The following is a 19,980-nucleotide window of genomic DNA, read 5'->3' on the forward strand; positions in this document are numbered from 1 at the left end:
AAATTCCTCATCGCTTCTATCTGTCTCTCCATCCGATCCACTCGATCTGATAAGATTCGCATCCAAGAGCATTTATGGCAGATATAATCTGCAGTAACCCTTGAACTCTTTAAACTCCCACATCTGACAAGAAGTACATATCACTGCAAAGGCCATTTTTGCTCCTTCACAATCTACAGACATATTTGTTTTCTGTATAGAACCTATGGTTTTGACCCAAACAAGAGGGCAATGATGTAAATTGTTCAGTACGCTTGAGTTTTGGTTGAGATGCATAGCAAATAGTTTCACCAGACATGCCACAACAAGAAACCAAAGCAGCTGCTTGGACTTGGACAGTCAATTGTCTATGTCCTTACCAACAATGACATTATCTGTGATACAGTAATAGCTCATAAGTGAAGCAATCATTACTTTTGTCTGACACAACAGAAGGACATATCCTCTCATTGTTGCAATGTCCCATTCTCTGCACTGCTCCTGCTTAGCTATAGCAAACATACAAAAAAACCATTAATTTACTGTTTCCTCATTGATAAGATTGGAAAGCGACTTGTTGAGATCTGAAAACCCAATTCCAGTTTGTAATTGTACTTGGGATTTTTGACAAATTTAATATAACTGGCAGGGCATGTGATTTCAGTTTAACCCTTAATAAGATGCTTAGAGAGTGCTCGGTATGTGGGATTTAATGATATAACTATGCAAAAATGTCTGCTAACTGAATCCCAACTGGACTTCAAACAGGCACTACAACTACCTTTATCATTAGAAAATGTGGCAAGTGGAGGAGATGATTTGCAAGGTATTAGAACATATAGAACATTGAAAAGTACAACATAGAACAGGCCCTTTGGCCCACGATGTTGTGCCAAGGTTTAATCCTAATGTAAAATATAATAATTTAACCTACACATCCCTCAACTCACTGCTATCTATGTGCATGTCCAGCAGTCGCTTAAATGTCCCTAATGACTCTGCTCATGATTCTGATAGAAGTGAACACCCTCGCCAGTCCGACTGAGCTTGGGGAACACCACTTGCGTGAAGACAGCTGTATAGCCTCACTCAGGACATATCCTGAGCAGAGGAACTCTAGATCAGCCCACCGCAAACCCAAAAGAAAGCCAAGCCTCAGCCAAATGGTGAAAAATTTCTCCAGGATCTGGGCCGGCAAGCCATTGTAGTTGCTGCCAGTATATGGAATCAACACAGCTAAAGCATCCCACTAGACCTATGTACATCCTATCTCTGGTTTGAAACAGTTAAATTGCTTAGCAACATCCAAATCAGAACCAAACAAAATAAATGCCTGGTTAAATGGAGGTCGATACCAGTGTAGCTATATCAGTGATTGCAGTTTTTAACAAAAGTCGCTCTGGACTACTCCCCTTAAGTTTGCACAAGATCTCAGCTAGACTGAGAACCTACATTAGTGAATCTTTACAGATTAAGGGTACAACCTCTGGTCTCTAATGAAAAGCAGCTGGCTCAGTTACCATTGATTGTAGTAAAAGGCTCAGTCCCAAGTTGATGGGGTGAAACTGGTAGTGAGAGATTCACTTAGATGAGCTCAACATTTTTCAATTGGAAAATGGCTGCCTGAATGAAGTCCTAATTAGATATCCAGAAGTCTTACAGGAAAGTATAGGGATGATCAGAGAAGCCATGGTCACCTTGCACGTTGATCAGGAAGCAATTCCAGGAATCCGCAATGCCCACCAATGCCATTTGCCTTGCAGATGGAAGTAGAGGCAGAAAAATCAGGAGACTGGAGAGTGAAGGAATCATCAAACCAGTCCAGCTTGTGGAATGGGCAGCACTGATCGGACCAATGTATAAGACTGCCATTTGGGGTATCATCAGCCTGTTCAATTTTTCAGAGGACAAGAGAGAAGATTGTGTAAGTTCTACCTCAGGTCGCCATTTACTTAGTGTTGTAATAACAGGGAGAACTGATAAGGAGCATTTCAAACTTGGACATAGTCCTCAGATGTTTTGCCAAAGGAGGCATATGCCATAGAAAGGGAAATAAATGTGTGTTCCAGACCTACTGGGGGTACAGAATCAACAAGACTGGGTTACACTGTTGCAAGGTAAAGTGAAGGAAATCTAAGGTGCCCCAGCTCCCATAACCATCCAGGAGCTTTGGTCATTTCTTGAGCTAGTGATTTATTACAGAGTTCACACATAACCTGTCAACTTTGCATCAACTTTGTATCAAAGAGGAGTCAGCCTTGGAAATGGTCATGTAGCCAAACCATAGCTTTCAGTGAAGTAAAAAAACAGCTATCACACTCTAAGCTGTTGGCACACCATGATCCCAAGAAAGATCTAGTATTGATATGCAATGCTTCCCCATATGGCATCAGGGTTGTACTAGTTTATCGGTGGCCCAATGGAGAGGAACACCCAATAGCATATGCATCCAGGTCTTTGACTAAGGTAGAGCATAAATATGGTAAAAACAATGACTGCAGATGCTGAAAATCAAATACTGGATTAGTGGTGCTGGAAGAGCACAGCAGTTCAGGCAGCTGCTCGTTGGATGCTGCCTGAACTGCTGTGCTCTTCCAGCACCACTAATCCAGTAGAGCATAAATATGCCCAGATAGAGCAAGAAGGATTAGCATTCATATTTGGAGTCAGGAAATTCCAACAATAGCTTTATGGACAAATATTTGTGAAAATCATGGACCATAAACCTCTACTTGGGTGGGACCGCCTTGTCCTCTTTGCAGCCCAAAAACATGGTCTGCTCAGTCTGTGCTGAGTTCTAATACTAAATGCTTACAATTATAAGCTAGAACACCATTTCAGAGGCAGAGTAGTGAATAAAGATGCATTGAGCCATTTCTCCCATTAGCAGAAACCCCTATGGAGAAGAATGTAAGGGTATTACATTTTCTGGATATCTCCAGTTACAGCTGACAATATCAGATTTTGGATGCAGAAAGATCCAGTCCTTTCAAAACTGAAACAGGGGAACTGATGACTGTCACAATTAGAACTGAAAACCTTTTGGATCTAGAGAGACCAGCTCACAGTAGAGGATGGCATATTATTATGGGAAGCGAGTGATTGTCCTGAGCAAAGGTCACTGCCAAATACTGGCTGAACTCCTCCAGGGCCATGCAGGAGTTTCCAAAATGAAGGTGCTGGTGATTGTCTGGTGGCCAGAATTGGGTGGAGGCTTAGCTGCGATGGTCAGGCAGTGCCCAGAGTGCAAACAAGGATAAACAATACTGCCAGCAACACCACCACATCCTTGGGAATGGCCGGGTAAATCCTGGATCTAGTTGCATGTCAACTGTGCAGGTCTTTTTGAGCTTAGTGTTCGTCGTCATTGTAGATGCTAACTCAAAGTGGTTGGACCTGCACAGAGGCCATTCATCAAACACATAGATGACGACATAAAAACCATTTGTGATATACTGAGTTCTGGAAGTGTTGGTCACAGAATGGATTCAACACAAGGACAGCTCCATACCACTTCCCATCCAATGGCATGGCAGAAAGAGCAGGGTGACCTTCAAACTTTAAAGGCTGGCTTGAAGAAACAGTCTAAAGTCTTGCTACACACCAAACTGACACAGTTCCTATTTGGTTATAGGACCACCGCACATGCAGCTACAAGAATAGCACTAGCAGAGTTGGTAGTGGGTAGAAGACACTGCACCAGGTTAACTCTGATCTTCCCAGACCTGAGTGGGGGGGGGGGGGGGAGGGGGGCGGGGGTGAAACAGCATCAGGAATGCCTATGCCAGACACAAGGCTCCGCCAAGTGGGAGACTGTTTGATACAGGGGATAAGGTTTGGTGCAAGAATCACGATAATGGTTCTGGATTGGTAAGAGGCATAGTCAATACAAAGGTCAGGTCCAGTGTCGTATAAAGTTTGCGTAGATCCTGAATATACAAAAGCCACAAATTTTCAAACCTGTGCAGGTGCAAAACATGCGCTGCCCTTTGGAACAGTAGGAAAAGCTATCAGAAACAGTGAGTTCACCTTTTCTGCTGTGCACTTATGTCCTCCGAATCATAGGTAGACATGATGGATGTAGCCATCTTGATGCCAGAAGAAAAGTGAAATGTTATCGAGACACTCATGGTGCAAGAGGCAAGCTCTTATGTGTTACACACCATCCATATCAAACTCCAAGTCTGAGGAACCCTGACCTAGTGCTAAAGCATTCCAAAAGGTTCTCTAAGATAAAGGACCAATTTACTCTCTCTCACATATAAGGGGAGAAATGTAGTGATTGGAAAAGGGTCAGCCAGCTGGCCCTCACAGAATACGTTTCCTGATAGAGGCTGTTAATCTGGTCCAATTAGGGAGTGCTAGCTGACAGAGTAAAAAGAGGAATGAAGAAAATAAAAGCACACTGGAGTGTCAGGGGTTCTAAAAAAAAGAAAAGAAAAAAAGAGAAAAAAAGAAAAAATAAACAGGAGTGTCAGAGGATCCATTCACTCAGAGCTGACTGTTGTATTGAGAGCGGCTGGGTGCTGGAAGGCTGATGGCCTGACTGTAGGAAAGCGAGTCGGGGATGGTTTGGTTAGTACGCGGGGTTACCGGGAGCTGGTGGCTGTTGTCTGTCCCGGAGGAAAGTGGGCTGGGGAGGGTCAGTCAGTGCGCAGGGCAGCTGGAGACCAGAAGGCCAACAACCAGCTCATAGGAAAGCAGCCTGGGGTGGTCCGGTCAGTACGTGGGGCAACTGGGAGCTGGGTGGTTGACAACCTGCCTGGAGGAAAGCGGGAGGGTCAGTCAGTACGCAGGGCGGCCAGAGACTGGAAGGCCAACGACTGTCCTGCAGGAAGGCTAGCTAAGGACAGTCTGATCAGTATGTGATGTGGACTAGTGTCAAGTGTCTTTTTATACCTACAGTAAAAAATTTAAAAAATAAAAAGAGGCATGTTAGAGGTTCTGGCACAAAAGTGGACTCTGATGCAGCACTAGGGGTATGAGCTCTACATGTGTAAATAAAGGGTGACTTAGTGACAGGACACCAGCCTCTGTGGAGTTATTTCATGAAGTCTCCAATTTTAACAGACTTTTAAAGAATTCTATACAGAGGAATCGTCCACAAGAAAATTCAATTTGAGTTCCTTCGACGAAGAGAATCAAATTGGAGGACAGTGTTCATGCTGAGCTAACTGTTGCCTGATTAGCTCTGCTGTAGTTTTTGGTATAAGAGTGGTTAGCACAGATTGAAGACATTGTCGTGTGTTTGGAAGCAAATGTATATCTCCACTGTCAGGCAATTTTTTGCCTCTTCAACCATTACTTTGCATAAAGTGGAGAAAAGGGCTGATTCCTGAACTTACAATTTGCTTAGCAGCTTAAGAGATTGGCAAGTTGGCTGACATAACCTTTCTGCCCTTCAGGCAGTTGACAAAGAAGCAAAGAAACTTGGAGAGCACCCAATCTAGATACGGTGTCCCAAAGTGCTTCCCAGCTGACTGTACCAAATGCCTTGGAGACACTACAAAAGTTACATATAGAATCACGTTTGTTGGCTCCACCTCTCCTGGATTCATCCAGTATAATGATCACGGACCAAATATTTCACTTCCTTAGGTGGCAATAAGAATGGGGAGGGTGATGAAATATTTGGGTAAAATCCAGAAATCAGATTATTGTGACCAACTTTTGTAATTATTTGTCCCTTGTCATTAGGTGGTGAGATGCTATTAATAAATATTTGCATCTTTCATTACACAAATCACCAGAATTAGTCTCTGTCTGTTAGGAATACTCACTGGCCCATCGCTTCACCCACTGTAGAATGGCAAAGCTTCAGCTTCATAGGTGGCACTTTAGCAGACAGGGTCAGGCAGGAGCTTTTGTACTTTTGTCTCATAATCATACTTTGATGCAGAAGGCAAGCAGACAGCTTGTGGCAAAAAGGGTCTGCAGCTTCCACAGCAAACCAACTGCATATGGGAAGAGAGTATGGCAATAAATGGAAAGGAAAGGACAGGATAGGCATACTTAATGGGGCAAGGTTGCTTTCCAAAGTCAGTCCAGATGCCATTTCTGTTCCGGGTGGTTTGCCCCGGTCAGAGAGGCAGAGGAGCAAGTCAAAAGATCATCACCATTTTAATTGGTCAGTCCTAAAAGCTAAAGAAAATCAAATTGATCGTTGCTAGTCCATCTGAGGGACGGACTGGATTCGGGTTCAGCTGTCTTCCAAAGTTTGTCTGGGAATGGACCACCACAGGGAGTCAGGTATTAAAAAAAAGCAAGTATTTCAATTCAGCAGTTGATAGGGAAGGCAAAGCACTGTTGCCTTTTTAGGTTTGTACTCACTTGAGCTTAGAAGAATAAGAGCAGACCTTACTGAACTCAACAAGATTCAACCAAACAGTTTTCGTCACTACACTCCTCCTGTTCTTCAGTGTGACCTGGAATTAAGTGCTAGAGAAATTCTACCTGCAACGCTTGCAGGTTTTGAAACAACGATTCTGAGAGGGCTTGACAAAGTAGATGTGAAAACGCTGTTTCCCCATTGGGAAAGTGTAAACCACAGGGTATAATCTCAGGCTAAGGGGTCAATTTAAAACAGATAATAGGAGGAATTTATCGTTTGAGCGCAGTGAATCTGTGTAATTCTTTACTGTAGAGGGCTTTGGGGCTGGGTCAAGTATATGCAAGCTTGCGATGTACAGATTTTTAATCACTCAGGGAACCGTGTTTAATGGGGAAAAGGCAGGAAAGAAGTTGAAGATGATCAGTTCAGCAATGCTCTCATTGAATGGCAAAGCGGACTCAATGGGCTGAATACTTTACTTTTGTCCTTAGAATTTCTCCAGTATTTAGTTCAGGTCTCATTGAAGAACAGAAGTGTAGTGGGGACAACTGTTCTGTTGAATTTTCGTTGAGTTGCAGAGGTCTTTGTCGTCAACCACTTCACAGGGTAGTTTGTAACAGGTGGAGCTGGTGCAGTTACAGTACTTCCCACATAGACAGTCTATAAGTTTCGCAGGAAATCCAATGTCCTTATAACTTGGATTGCATGAAAAGCTCACCACTATCAGCTTTCAAAATACACAAAGAAATAGCAGCGGTTTAGGGAGCCTGTGGCATCTTTTGCTATAAATTCTGTGCCTTATGATCCTGCTCCACAGTTAACAGAAGGAGCAACGCTTGGAAAGCTAGTACTTCCAAATGAACCTGTTGGACCATAATCTGGTGTTGTGTGATTTTTAACTGTATCAGTAAAAGCAAGTGACTCGGTGATTTACACTTTTAGATTAGATTAGATTAGATTAGATTACTTACAGTGTGGAAACAGGTCCTTCGGCCCAACAAGTCCACACCGCCCCGCCGAAGCGCAACCCACCCCTATCCCTGCACCTACCTCTACCCCTTACCTAACACTACGGGCAATTTAGCATGGCCAATTCACCTGACCTGCACATCTTTGGACTGTGGGAGGAAACCGGAGCACCCGGAGAAAACCCACGCAGACACGGGGAGAATGTGCAAACTCCACACAGTCAGTTGCCTGAGGCGGGAATTGAACCCAGGTCTCTGGCGCTTTGAGGCAGCAGTGCTAACCACTGTGCCACCGTGCCGCGGTGGGGGGCGTGTGCAAGAATAAACTATGGAACTATAAACTATGGCAATACCAGTGAGGGTGACCTTGGTGGTGGGCAAGTAGTTGGAGGGAATCCTGAGGGACAGGATGTACATGTATTTGGAAAGGCAAGGACTGATTCGGGATAGTCAACATGGCTTTGTGCATGGGAAATCATGTCTCACAAACTTGATTGAGTTTTTTGAAGAAGTAACAAAGAAGATTGATGAGGGCAGAGCAGTAGATGTGATCTATATGGACTTCAGTAAGGCATTCGACAAGGTTCCCCTTCGGAGACTGATTAGCAAAGTTTGATCTCATGGAATACAGGGAGAACTAGTCATTTGGATACAGAACTGGCTCAAAGGTAGAAGACAGAGGATTGTGGTAGAGGGTTGGTTTTCAGACTGGAGGTCTGTGACCAGTGGAGTGCCACAAGGATCGGTGCTGGGTCCTCTACTTTTCATCATTTACATAAATGATTTGGATGTGAACATAGGAGGTATACCTTTTAAGTTTGCGGATGACACCAAAATTGGAGGTGTAGTGGACAGTGAAGAGGGTTACCTCAGATTACAATGGGATCTTGATCAGATGGGCCCATGGGCTGAGGAGTGACAGTGGAGCTTAATTTAGATAAATGCGAGGTGCTGCGTTTTGGGAAAGGAAATGTTAGCAGGACTTATACACTTAATGGTAAGGTACTAGGGAGTGTTGCTGAACAAAGAGACCTTGGAGTGCAGATTCATAGCTCCTTGAAAGTAGCATCACAGGTAGATAGGATAGTGAAGGAGGTGTTTGGTATGCTTTCCTTTATTGGTCAGACTATTGAGTACAGGAGTTGGAAGGTTATGTTGCGACTGTACAGGACATTGGTTCGGCCACTTTTGGAATATTGCGTGTAATTCTGGTCTCCTTCCTATCGGAAAGATATTGTGAAACTTGAAAGGGTTCAGAAAAGATTTACAAGGATATTGCCAGGGTTGGAGGATTTGAGCTATGGGGAGAGGCTTAATAGATGTTAATAAAATTATGAGGGGCATAGATAGAAATAAATAGACAAGGCCTTTTCCCTGGTTGGGGAGTCCAGAACACGGCATAGGTTTAGGGTGAGAGGGGAAAGATATGAAAGGGACCTAAGGGGTAACTTACACATAGCGGGTGGTGTGTATGGAATGAACTGCCAGAGGAAATGGTGGAGGCGGGTACAATTGTAACATTTAAAAGGCATCTGGATGGGTATATGAATAGGAAGGGTTTACAGGGATATGGGCCAGGCGCTGGCAAATGAGACTAGATTAGGTTGGGATATTTAGTCGGCATGGACGAGATGGAGCGAGGGGTCCGTTTCCGTGCTGTAAATCTCTACGTATCTGTGAGGTTTACAGCTCACGAGCAGCTTGAGACAAGCAGCCGCTGAGGGTGGGAACGCTGCTCACACGATGAGGTGGTGCTGCTGGGGGAGTGTGAAAGCACAGCACCGATAAAATGAGGGGGGAGTTGGAGCGGTGGCTGCGCAGGCCAGATCCATTTCTGCTTTTTCTAACTTAAAGAAAACTTGGGAGGAAGCAATGGGAGCAAACTGAGATACATTTGAATGGGGGGGGGGGGGGGGGGGTGATGAAAAAGGCGGGATATAGATTTACTGCCCGGAAATATCAGAAATCGGTTTAAATGAGAGACCCCATTTATTCAGAGACCCAGGAGAATGACTAACGAACTAGAACACTGTAGAAGGCAAAATTATTTTCGAAAAATGCTCCCCAAAAAAACTGCAGAAACGAAAGGACTTTTATACCATCTCCGTCTGGGTTAAAACGTATCTTGAAAGGTGTTAATGCAAAACTTGTTGGATAAACGTGTCCTTTATAACTGTTTCTGAGCAGTGGCATAACTTAGTAGTTTAATCGTTTGAGATGTCTTGCTTTACGTTGGTGCTGACAGAAGAGACACATAAATACGTTTTCAGGCAGAAAACCACAACCAAGTGCAACAGGAAGAGTGCGCAGACACCGAATGAACCATCGGAAACCTACCGCTTGGACGATCTTCAAAATGCCAGAAAAGGACTTGGCGTAACTTAGGTCAAGGAAGCCACTGTCTGTACTCCGTCTTATCTCCGCCATCCTCCTCCAGTCAAACTGCACACTCAATCACTCACCTACTCTCCCTCCCTCCCTCAGTCATTCACACCCTCCCCTTGACTGACAGCTACATCGAGCCACTGATTGGTTCAGTATCAAACAACTGGCTGTGCCTCTCCACAATGAAAGGGTTACAATGTTATTCAAAATTACACATCTCCATACTATTTAGTGAACTTTTGTAACTGCGCTGGAAGCATCTTACCACAGTGCTAATTTTTTTTCAGTGCACCGTGTGAACTCCATTTTTTTGCACTTCAGGTATTTAAAAAGTCACTCAGAGTCTTGTCTACTACATCAGTCAACACTGAAGAACAAACGGATGGGTGTTGCCCTTTCAATCGACCTCAGCGGCATCTGAAAACCTTTGATATCTCATCGAGGCAGGTTGAACAGCTCTAGAAAAATAAACGGTTACATTTTTATACAAGCGCTGTACGGCCAACGAAGTACCTCTCGAAGCGTGATCACTGTTCTCATTCAGGTTACACAGCGTGATCATTGTTAATTACAGCCGATTTTTTTTGTCATTTCTTCAGGTTGTGAAATTGTTGGCAATATTACACTTTGAATTACTTTTAAACTTGCAGGCGAGTTTATGAAACCGTAGGAAAGTGGTAAAAAGAAGCATTCTGTTTGTATTAGTCTTGACTTCCAATCTACTGGGAATTCTTGAAGGAGGTAGCATTTGCTATTGGTAAAAGGGAATCAACTGTGCATGTACTGAGATTTCCAGAAGACATTTGATAAATTTCCAGAAACGTTAATGCAGAAAATAAAAGCTCATGGAATTAGAGGTAGCATTTTGGCCTGGATAGAAAATTGGCTTGTTAACAGGAAACAGAAATAGGTGTGAATGAGTCATTTTCATTTTAGGCAAAAGTGCATCACGAGACGTGATGATAAAACCTCAACTGTTAGACTTTTCATAAATGACTTCACTGAAGGGATAAAAGGTAAAGTTATCATTATTGGTGAGGACAATAGATAGGAAAATAAGTTGTGAAGAAGATACAAGGAAGTTACAAAAGGATTTTATTAGGTTAAGTGAATGGACAAAGATGTGGCAAATCTAGTATAAAATGGAAAAATATGAAATTGTCCATTCTGGCAGGAAGAATTAAAAATCTAAACTGTGAAAGATTTCAGAGCTCGGATGCAGAGTAATCTGGATGCTCTCGTGCATGAATAGGTTAGAATGCAGTTGTAACAAATAATTGAAGTTATAGAATGTTATCAATTATCATGAAGGGAATTGAATGCAAAAATAGGGAAGATGTGCAATGGTTATAGAGGGAACTTGAGAGCACATCTGGAATAAAATGCACAGTATTAATCACCTTATTCAAGACCATTCAGAGAAGGTTTACTAAACTAATGTCTGGAATGGGTAGGCTGTCTTATGAGGAAATGTTCGGCAGGCCGGGCTCGATTCATTAGAGTTTGAAAGAGTAAGAGGTGACTCAAATGAAACCTGTAAAAATTGAGGTGTCTTGACAGGGTAGGTATGGAAAGGATTTTACTCTTATGGGAGAATCTGGAATAGGGTCACTATTTAAAAGTGAGACAACCTTTAGAACTCTACTTCCACTATCTCTTCATAAACTAGAGTTCTTGAATATTTAAGGCAGAGATGAATAAATTATTGGTAAGCAAGGGAGTGAAAGGTTGAAGGGAATGTGAGTCTAAAGTTACAATCAGAAAAGCCAGGCCCTTACTGAATAACAAAGCAGGCAAGTGGGGCAGAATAGTGGATCATAGAATTCCTATGTTATGGAAACAGGCCCTCTGACAAGTAACCCATCCAAACCCATATTATTCTATACAGTGGCGACCCTGGAATCCGAACCCCCTATTGTTCGAACAACTTTGAATCCGAACAATTATTTTGAGAAAAGTTTGCCCTAAAATCCGAACACATTTTCAGAATCCGAACACCATGTACCATTCAGGTCGCACATTATTTGTTCAGTTCATCCTGGGAAATAGTCATGAAAGCATCTCTGTGTGTCCATCACTAGTTTACCTCATGTTTTCATCTTGATTTGTGCTTTCTTTTTAAAATTATCACCCTTGTGCATTCGCCATGGCACCCAAGAAGAGCAGTGAAGCAAATAAGTGCATTTACCATTAGTACTCTTCACTAAGGTAAATGAAGTTATTTTCATGTTAATACATTTATTTCTTGCTTTTATTATTATTACTTGATATTTAGGTGATTTACTCATCTTATTTTACATTAACCATGTGTATTTGCAGTTAAAAGTGTCTTGAAAATGTTTTTCTTTGTGTCCAGAAATGGATTAATTAACTTTCCATTATTTCTTATGGGGAAAATAGTTTCGGAATCCGAACTTTTCGCAATCCAAACAACCTCCTGGAATGAATTAAATTCAGATTCTGAGGCACCACTGTATTTACACCTGATTAATACCATTAACCTACACATCTCTGAAGACAATGGGCAATATAGCATAGCCAATTCACGTAACCTGCACATCTTTGGATTGTGGGAGACAACTGGAGTACCTAGAGGTGAGGACAATAGATAGGAAAATAAGTTGTGAAGAAGATACAAGGAAGTTACAAAAGGATTTTATTACAGGAGAATGTGCAAACTTAACACAGACAGTCGCCCAAGGTTGGAATCAAACCCGGGTCCTTGGCACTGTAAGGCAGCCATGTTAACTGCTGAGCTGCCCCAATAACATGAATAAACTAGTGCTATTTTCCCTGGAGTGTCGGAGGCTGAAGTTTATAAATTCTTGAGGGGCATGGATAGGGTGAATTGCAAAAGTCTTATCCCCAGGCTAGGGGAGTCAAAAAATAGAGGGCATAGGTTTAAGATGAGAGGGGAAAGATTTAAAAGGGGCACTTTTTTTCATTCAGAGGGTGGTGTGTACATGAGTTGAGGTGCTAGAGGAGGTGATGGAGGATACTAGTACAATTATAACATTCAAAGGGCATCTGGATGGGTATATGAATAGAAAAGGTTTAGAGGGTTATGGGACTAGATTAATTTAGGATATCTGGTCAGCATGGACAAGTTGGATCAAAGGGGCTGTTCTATGTTGTACAGTTCTATGTCCCTCTAAGAAGAAAGAGGTCAGTCAGACCATTAGAAATTTCCCAGTACTTCTATTTTAACTGGAACTATGCACTAACCTGTTTTTCTTTAATCAATCCTGCCCTTTTTTTTAGAAGACTGGTAATGTTTCCTGTAAGTTAGTTTCTGCACCTTTTGCAATACCCATCACAATGAGGATAGCAATGCCCAATACAGTGTCAGCTTCATTCAGCACTCTAGTTTTTAATGAAGAATGATTGATTCCAGGCTTATTCACTCAAGTCCTTGATTAATCCAAGTTGCCACTCCAATTATATTACATTATATTTCACAACATCCAAGGAGTGTTTCGGCCAATCAGTTTGTATTTTCGTGACGTTAGACAAGGGAGGCTTGTGGCTAGGTCATTAGGAGGACACAGTGTTCTGGTAGCACAGGATCTTTAAACTTCCCAAAACCACTAAAACATGCAAACGAAAATTTATTATCCCGTGCTACATGTAATGCTATCGGCTGAACAAAGTGGTCATGCATTTTATTGAACACTTAGGAGTAGTGGTGCTGTTACCCTTTTGGAGGGGGAGAGGAAGGCAAGAGATATCAATAGACATTAGCTGAAAAAAAACCCAAAAATATCACTGGCATAGATCCAGGAGCACTGAAACTGTTCTATTCAGGTGGCAAACTGACAATGTCTGAAATGTTTTAATGTATTCAAGGCGATGCATTTGAACATCACCAGCTAATTAAAATTATTGTATTGTCTCTGTCACCTATCATTTGGCTGTCTACAGCAGTCAAAATGTCCTTTTTGGCAAGGACGCTTTAGAGACAGTATGCAAATATAATAATTGTTAAGGTATGTTGTCAAATTTGTTTTATATTAATAAAGAAGTACTGAGTAAGTGCACTGCAACAGTGAATTTAATAACTGAAATTGAACTAAAAGGAAGAACATGATTGTAACTAAGGAATAAAAGTACCATTTTTGCTAAGGGTAGAAATACAAAGCAATGAACAATGATTACCAAGATTCACTGAAGGCAGCTCCACAAATTAGTTCTGTAGATACTGAGTGACATGGTTAATCCAGGAAAGATAATTTATGATCCAATGCTCATGTCCAAGCAACAATCCTAACACGACAAATAAAATGGTAGTTGTCCCAAGTATAGACTGTGTAACTTAACTGTTGTACAAGTGCAAAACAAAACCCAACTAATAGGTAATAATGTGATATAATTAAGTACTCTTACACATGATTTAATTTGATTAGTATTGTCATTTTACTCTTCAATACCACCACTTAATCTAAAGATATTGTTTTATCATAAATTTTACAACATTAAAATGGTATTAATAACGTACCTCAATGACCATCTCTGTTTCAAAACATAAAGCTTCAAAAACACTTCACTCATTCATATATACTGTACTGTGGTCATGTGTTAACAAATTTGGTATAGCGAAGAAAGAATTTGTATTTACTGTATTTTATCTCAATTGTCAGGACTTTCCAATACACTTCACAACTAATAAGTTACTTCAAAATGTAGTAATGTTGTTACATTGTGATAATCATAATGGTTTATGAAGGGCCCACTGACAAGAATCATATAAATAAGCAACTAATTATTTTAAGAACAGAATGTTTTCAAGGTATCAGGAGAATCCTGCACAACCATTGAACTCATTAGAATAGCCAGATGGGGGTCACAGTTGAACATCTGGGATATTTGTGCCAAAATTAGAAGAGCTGTCCCACAGACTAACAGCCTGATGCAATCAAACTAATGGAACATACCTTTTAGAAGACAGTTTTCCAAACACGACCATTACGATCCCCAAAGTATATTCTGTCTCAGTGACAGGACAGGCTACTAGAAGTGGCAGCACAGGTTATAGAGCCAGGAAGGAATTACCCCTAGGAATGCTCAACATTGACTCCACACCCCCATGAAATCTCAGGTCAAACATGGGCAAGTAAACTTCCCACTCATCATTTAACATCAACCTACACTCACCTTCTCCATCCCCCCCCACTTCAGCTGATGAATTAGTTCTCATTGATGTTGACCACCACTTGGAGGATACACAGATTGGCAAGAGCACAGAAACATATTCTCAGTGGGGGAATTTCAATATCAATCACCAAGAATAAATTACCAGTATCATTAGTGTCCAGCTGGCCAAGTGTCACGGAAATAACTGTTAGACTGGGACTGCAGCATGTAGTAAATGAACCAACAAAACAGAAATATCTACTGGACTTCATCCTAATCAATCTACCACACATGCATCAATCCATTTCATTATTGGTAATCATGACCATTGCAGAGTGTTTGGAAACAAAATCCCTTTCTCATATTGAGGATTCCCTTCAGTGTATTGTGCTTCAAAGACAATGCTAATTGGAAACGTGTGATAGAAATGTAAACAAAGGGCATAAATGAAGGGGTACAGAGCAGAAATTGTGTCCACTGTCCAAAGTCAACAAAACACAAATAGGACATGGTGGTAGAAGTTGGGAGCTGAAGCAAGAATAGAAGGGAAAGAAAGAAGAAAGAACAGGAGTCATGCTGAGTGTGAAGCTCAGTACGGATTCCGAGAGGTGTAAAGGTGCTTAAGTGGAAAATTAGGTGTCATTCCTCCAGCTTACATTGAGCTACATTGGAACCCTGTCGCAAATCCAAGGTGTAAAATGTTAGCATGGGAGCGAAATGGGTTATTGAAATGCCAAACAACTGAAGGGTCAGTATCATATCTGCAGATAAAGAAGGAGGCTCCACAAAGTGGTCACCCAAGCTGTGTTAGGTCTTGCTAATGTAAAACGCACTGAGACCAGTGAACACGCTAAACTAGATTAAAATAAGCACAAGTAATTTAAAAGGCTGGATATATGAATAGGAAGGATTTTGAGGGATATGGACTGGGTGCTGGCAGGTGAGACTAGATTGGGTTGGGATATCTGGTTAGCATGGATGGGTTGGACCGAAGGGTCTGTTTCCATGCTGTCCATCTCTATGACTCTAACTCTAAACTGCTACTTCACCTGGAAAGTGTATTTGTGATCTTAGATGGTGAGATGACTGAGCAAGTGTTACATCTTCTGTGAGTACATAAGATGGTGCCATAATGTTTGGATGGGATGTTAAGAATGATGAAGCGGTGGATGAGGGTATCACAGAGGGAATGGTTCCTGTGGAAATGCTGACAGTGGAAGGGATGGGCAGATATGTTTGGTGTTGGTAACCCGCTGGAGGTGGCAGACCTTGAGGAGACTAGTGGGTGAAATACAAAGGCAAGGGGAACCCTACTGTTTTGGCAAGAAGAGGAAGGGGTAAGGGCAGGAGTACAGGAAATTGGGTCAGACCTGGTAGAGGGGCTGTCGACCACAGTGGGGGAGAATTCTCAGTTGAGGAAAAGGAGCAGGAAGCAGCAATGATAACATCATTGAGGTGTCAGAATTGTGGGAGTTTGAGTACAACCGGAACAAGAAGTGTTCCACATACCCTACAAAGCAACAGGTTTAGCTGAGACTCATGCTGGTACCCATAGCAGCACCTTTTGACTTGGAGAACGTGAGACATGTTAAAGGGAACATTGATCAAAATGAAAACAAGCTCAGCCAGATGAAGGAGGTGGTGGTGGTCAGGGATTGTTCAAACCTCTTTAAAGGAAGCAGAGAACCTTCAGACCATCATGGGATGAACAGATTAAGAGAGTGCACATCCCCGGAGGAGAGAAGGCAGCCTCTTCACTGTTGTCCAGCTGAACGAGACCGCACTTGTCTGGTTCCATTCATTGCCAAAGAATCATCTACAGTACTTTTCTCTTTCTGCTTTTCTTCTGTTTCACCATCAAGGAACCTAATCAGAAACTATTGGTCTCAACCAATAACTCATCAGGTGGCTGGTTGATATTCAGTGGAAGCCATTATCTTCCGTCCCCATCACAAACTCTGATGCTTAACCATGGATTCTCTTTCGGTATGAACTATATCTCATTAAATTAAAATGGTGAAACATTCAAATTTGAAACATTTATTTAATCTCCACACAGAGGAAAACAGGACATACAGTAAACTTGGCAGCAACACTGGCAATTAATTTAAAATGCCTGGAAGGACTCTGTTAATCTTGAATACTCAAAATTCAAAGAAAGCAATGTATCATGTACATTGATTGTTATTTCACAGTTGTCAACATCAGGAAAACGTTGAGTCAAATTTCCGATAATGAAGTAATGGGGAAAAGATTCCCTGATTGGTATATGAACAAGGACAGACACATAAACAAATATAGAATTACTGACCGATAATGTAAAGCATTTTAATAAACACACTATTAGACAACTGCCATTTGCAGTACCACTATTATTGCCAGTGATTTCAATTGATAATTACCACTGCAGTGTGTAGTAAAGCACGGACAGCATATTTCCTGCTACAGAAGTGTGCATTGTTACTTTATTTATTAATGGAACTGATCAGGATTAAAACACATGGTCAATCCTCAGTAAGTGAAATCAGCTAGTCATAGAGAGTGGGGTTATTTATGTTACAATTGCATCTTTCATTGTAAATAAACAATGCAAAACAGTGTCCCAGAGACCACGGGTTCCTCAGGTATAATCCTGAGCTTGCTGAAGAATTACCATTGAGGACAGGATCTGGCTTGGCTGCTTTGTATTCCATAGTTGTGTACCTGCTAACATTCACTGTCTATGTTCACATGATGAAGAGACAAGGTACAGAATGGCAGCTGATAAACCATGAACCTATAACAACAGGGCTAGAATCTTTAATAGAGGGCAAGAGAAAAAGGGGAGGGTGAGTGAAATGTTGGTACGGACACTGTTTATGACAATTTCAATCTATACCTTAGACAGATGGAAACGTTTCAGATCACTTTGATAAAGCAGCATTACAGTCAGGTCAGGTTTCATTCAAATGTTAAATGCAAGGCAATGATACGTGACAAAGCTTCCCTGTTATTAGGTTAGCAACTCAATAGAATAAAACAAATCAATTCCATTCTTAACATCGTTAAAATTCAAAGTAAAATCTTCATTGTTTAAAGCATTTAAAAAGACATGAATAATTCCTTGGTCAAATGGTAAAAAATTTGGTTTCTGCCATAAGGTCCCAGTTTTGTCCCCATTGAGATTTCTTATCTCACTAGGACAGCAGTAGAGTGACATTACAATTTTTATTGTCATTTCTTGGTAAGTAAAAGGAAAGATCAGCCAAGATTCTCCCGCAAATGTCATTTAGAGACATGCATGTTGAATCATAGAATCCCTACAGTGTAGAAACAGGCCCTTCAGCCCAACAAGTCCACACTCTCTCCAAAGAGTAACCCACCCAGACTTATTCCCCAATGTTTACTCCCTGACTAATGCACCTAACTTACTTATCCCTGAACACTATATACAATTTAGCATGGCCAATTCACCTAACCTGCATATCTTTGAACTATGGGAGGAAACCGGAGGAAAGCCGCACAGACATGGGGAATAATATGCAAACCCTACACAGGCAGTCATCAGAAGCTGGAATCGAACCCGGGTCCCTGGCACTGTGAGGCAGCAGTGCTAGCCACTGAGCCACTGTGCCACCCTATGTGTATGGACCCTTGAATGTGAACAAGGGTGATGCACACCTAGAATATTCCTCATAGTGAATGGACCAGTTGGATGAGATATCAGTGGTATACCACCTCTGTAGACTTTTACCTTGGGAGAATAAATCAATGCCACAGAAGAACAGGAGGTGGTGGAGAAATAAGACTCAAATACCTATAACCACAATCTGGTACAAACTCATTGGTAAATGTTATTTTAAACAGGAAAATGTTAAACAACGCTAGAGTTATAATGAACACTGAGCCAAGTTAGTAGTCACAATAGTACAACACAATATATATTAATTATTGGGGCTATTCACAATTCCTTTGTTCACACCAAATTTTCTCTAGTTACCAACAGGCGCTTTTAGAATACTAGCCCATTATGGTCCTTGATCTCTTGACTTCCAAGTCTGAAAGCTCAAATATGCATTGCCACAGTAACAGAGCGTGACTATGAAAGCAAAAATCTGTAAAAGAGAAAACAAAACTTTAATTCACTTCATCTTATTCAAATGCACTGATTTTAGCATACATTTTGGAATTTGTGGGAATTCTGAGGCAGGTAACTCACCACATGACTCCCCAAAGCCTTTTGCCATCTAAGAAGGCACAAGTAAGGACGAGATGGAATATTCTCCACTTGTCTGGATGAATGAAGCTCTGACATCATTCACATAGCTTAACACCATCCAAGACAAAACGTAGCCTGCTTGAAAGGCATCCTACCGAAAACATTCACTCTCTCTACTACCGATTCACAATGGCAGTGCTGTATACCATCTGCAAGATGCAGTATAGCAACTTGACTAGGTTCCTTTGACAGAACTTTCTAAACCTTCAACCTCTGCCACCTAGAAGGGCAAGGGCAAAAGATGCACCGCTGAAAGATCCTTTCCAAGAGGCGCACCATTCTGACTTGGAACTATACTGCCATTTCTTTTTGCTGGGTCAAAATCCTGAAACTCTTCCACTTCCTAACAAAGTTGAGTGTGTCCATACCAACTGTGATTGTTCAAGTAGCTCACTAACACTTTCTCAAGGGAAATTAGAGATGGGCAACAAATGCTAGCCTTGTTAGCAACACTTACTTCCTACGCCCCCCCCCCCCAAAAAAAAATCCATAAAACAAAACGTTTGACAAGTAGGGGATATAAGGCATCACAACAAATGAATGAAAATGCTAAATTTTGGCAAGTTTGACTCAATAATTAATACTAAATTTTTAAATGCATATGCCCAGCACAATGTCCAACCTCAGTTTGGAAAAGCAAAAATTTACTTTGTGCTGAAGAATTTACGTTCCCAGCTGATGGTAACATTGAAAAGTCAGATTCCAGAGTGAAACCTAGCTTAACAGATCACAGCTTTTCTTTTGCAGTTTGCAATTCAGTCACCTGGCTACCAATGTACTATCTTTATAACAAAGTTCACGATTGAAGAAGTAGGAAAATAATTTTTGGAAAAAGATTTAATGTTGTATTGTAGCACTGTCCTCACACCTCTTCTCTTCAATTTAAAATTTCTTACTAAAACCTGATGAGATCACAAATGTTTCCGTTT

At 41.4% G+C, this 19,980-nt stretch overlaps 2 protein-coding genes across 2 annotated transcripts in view; both read right to left on the reverse strand.

The window, feature by feature from the left end:
* cmtm7 (CKLF-like MARVEL transmembrane domain containing 7) overlaps positions 1–9,749 on the reverse strand; it is a 37,673-nt gene extending 27,924 nt beyond the window's left edge. The window contains exon 1 of the mRNA XM_072575763.1: positions 9,616–9,749. Within this exon, the coding sequence (XP_072431864.1) occupies positions 9,616–9,705 (90 nt within the window). The 5' untranslated portion in view covers positions 9,706–9,749. The remainder of the gene's footprint in view (positions 1–9,615) is intronic.
* A 7,099-nt stretch (positions 9,750–16,848) lies between these two features.
* Positions 16,849–19,980, reverse strand: part of cmtm8b (CKLF-like MARVEL transmembrane domain containing 8b) — a 58,691-nt gene continuing 55,559 nt past the window's right edge. Inside the window, exon 4 of the mRNA XM_072575765.1 lies at positions 16,849–18,887. Coding sequence (XP_072431866.1) covers positions 18,801–18,887 — 87 coding nt within the window. The 3' untranslated portion in view covers positions 16,849–18,800. The remainder of the gene's footprint in view (positions 18,888–19,980) is intronic.

The sequence above is a fragment of the Chiloscyllium punctatum genome, chromosome 8 (assembly GCF_047496795.1).
Source record: "Chiloscyllium punctatum isolate Juve2018m chromosome 8, sChiPun1.3, whole genome shotgun sequence".
Taxonomy (NCBI): domain Eukaryota; kingdom Metazoa; phylum Chordata; class Chondrichthyes; order Orectolobiformes; family Hemiscylliidae; genus Chiloscyllium; species Chiloscyllium punctatum.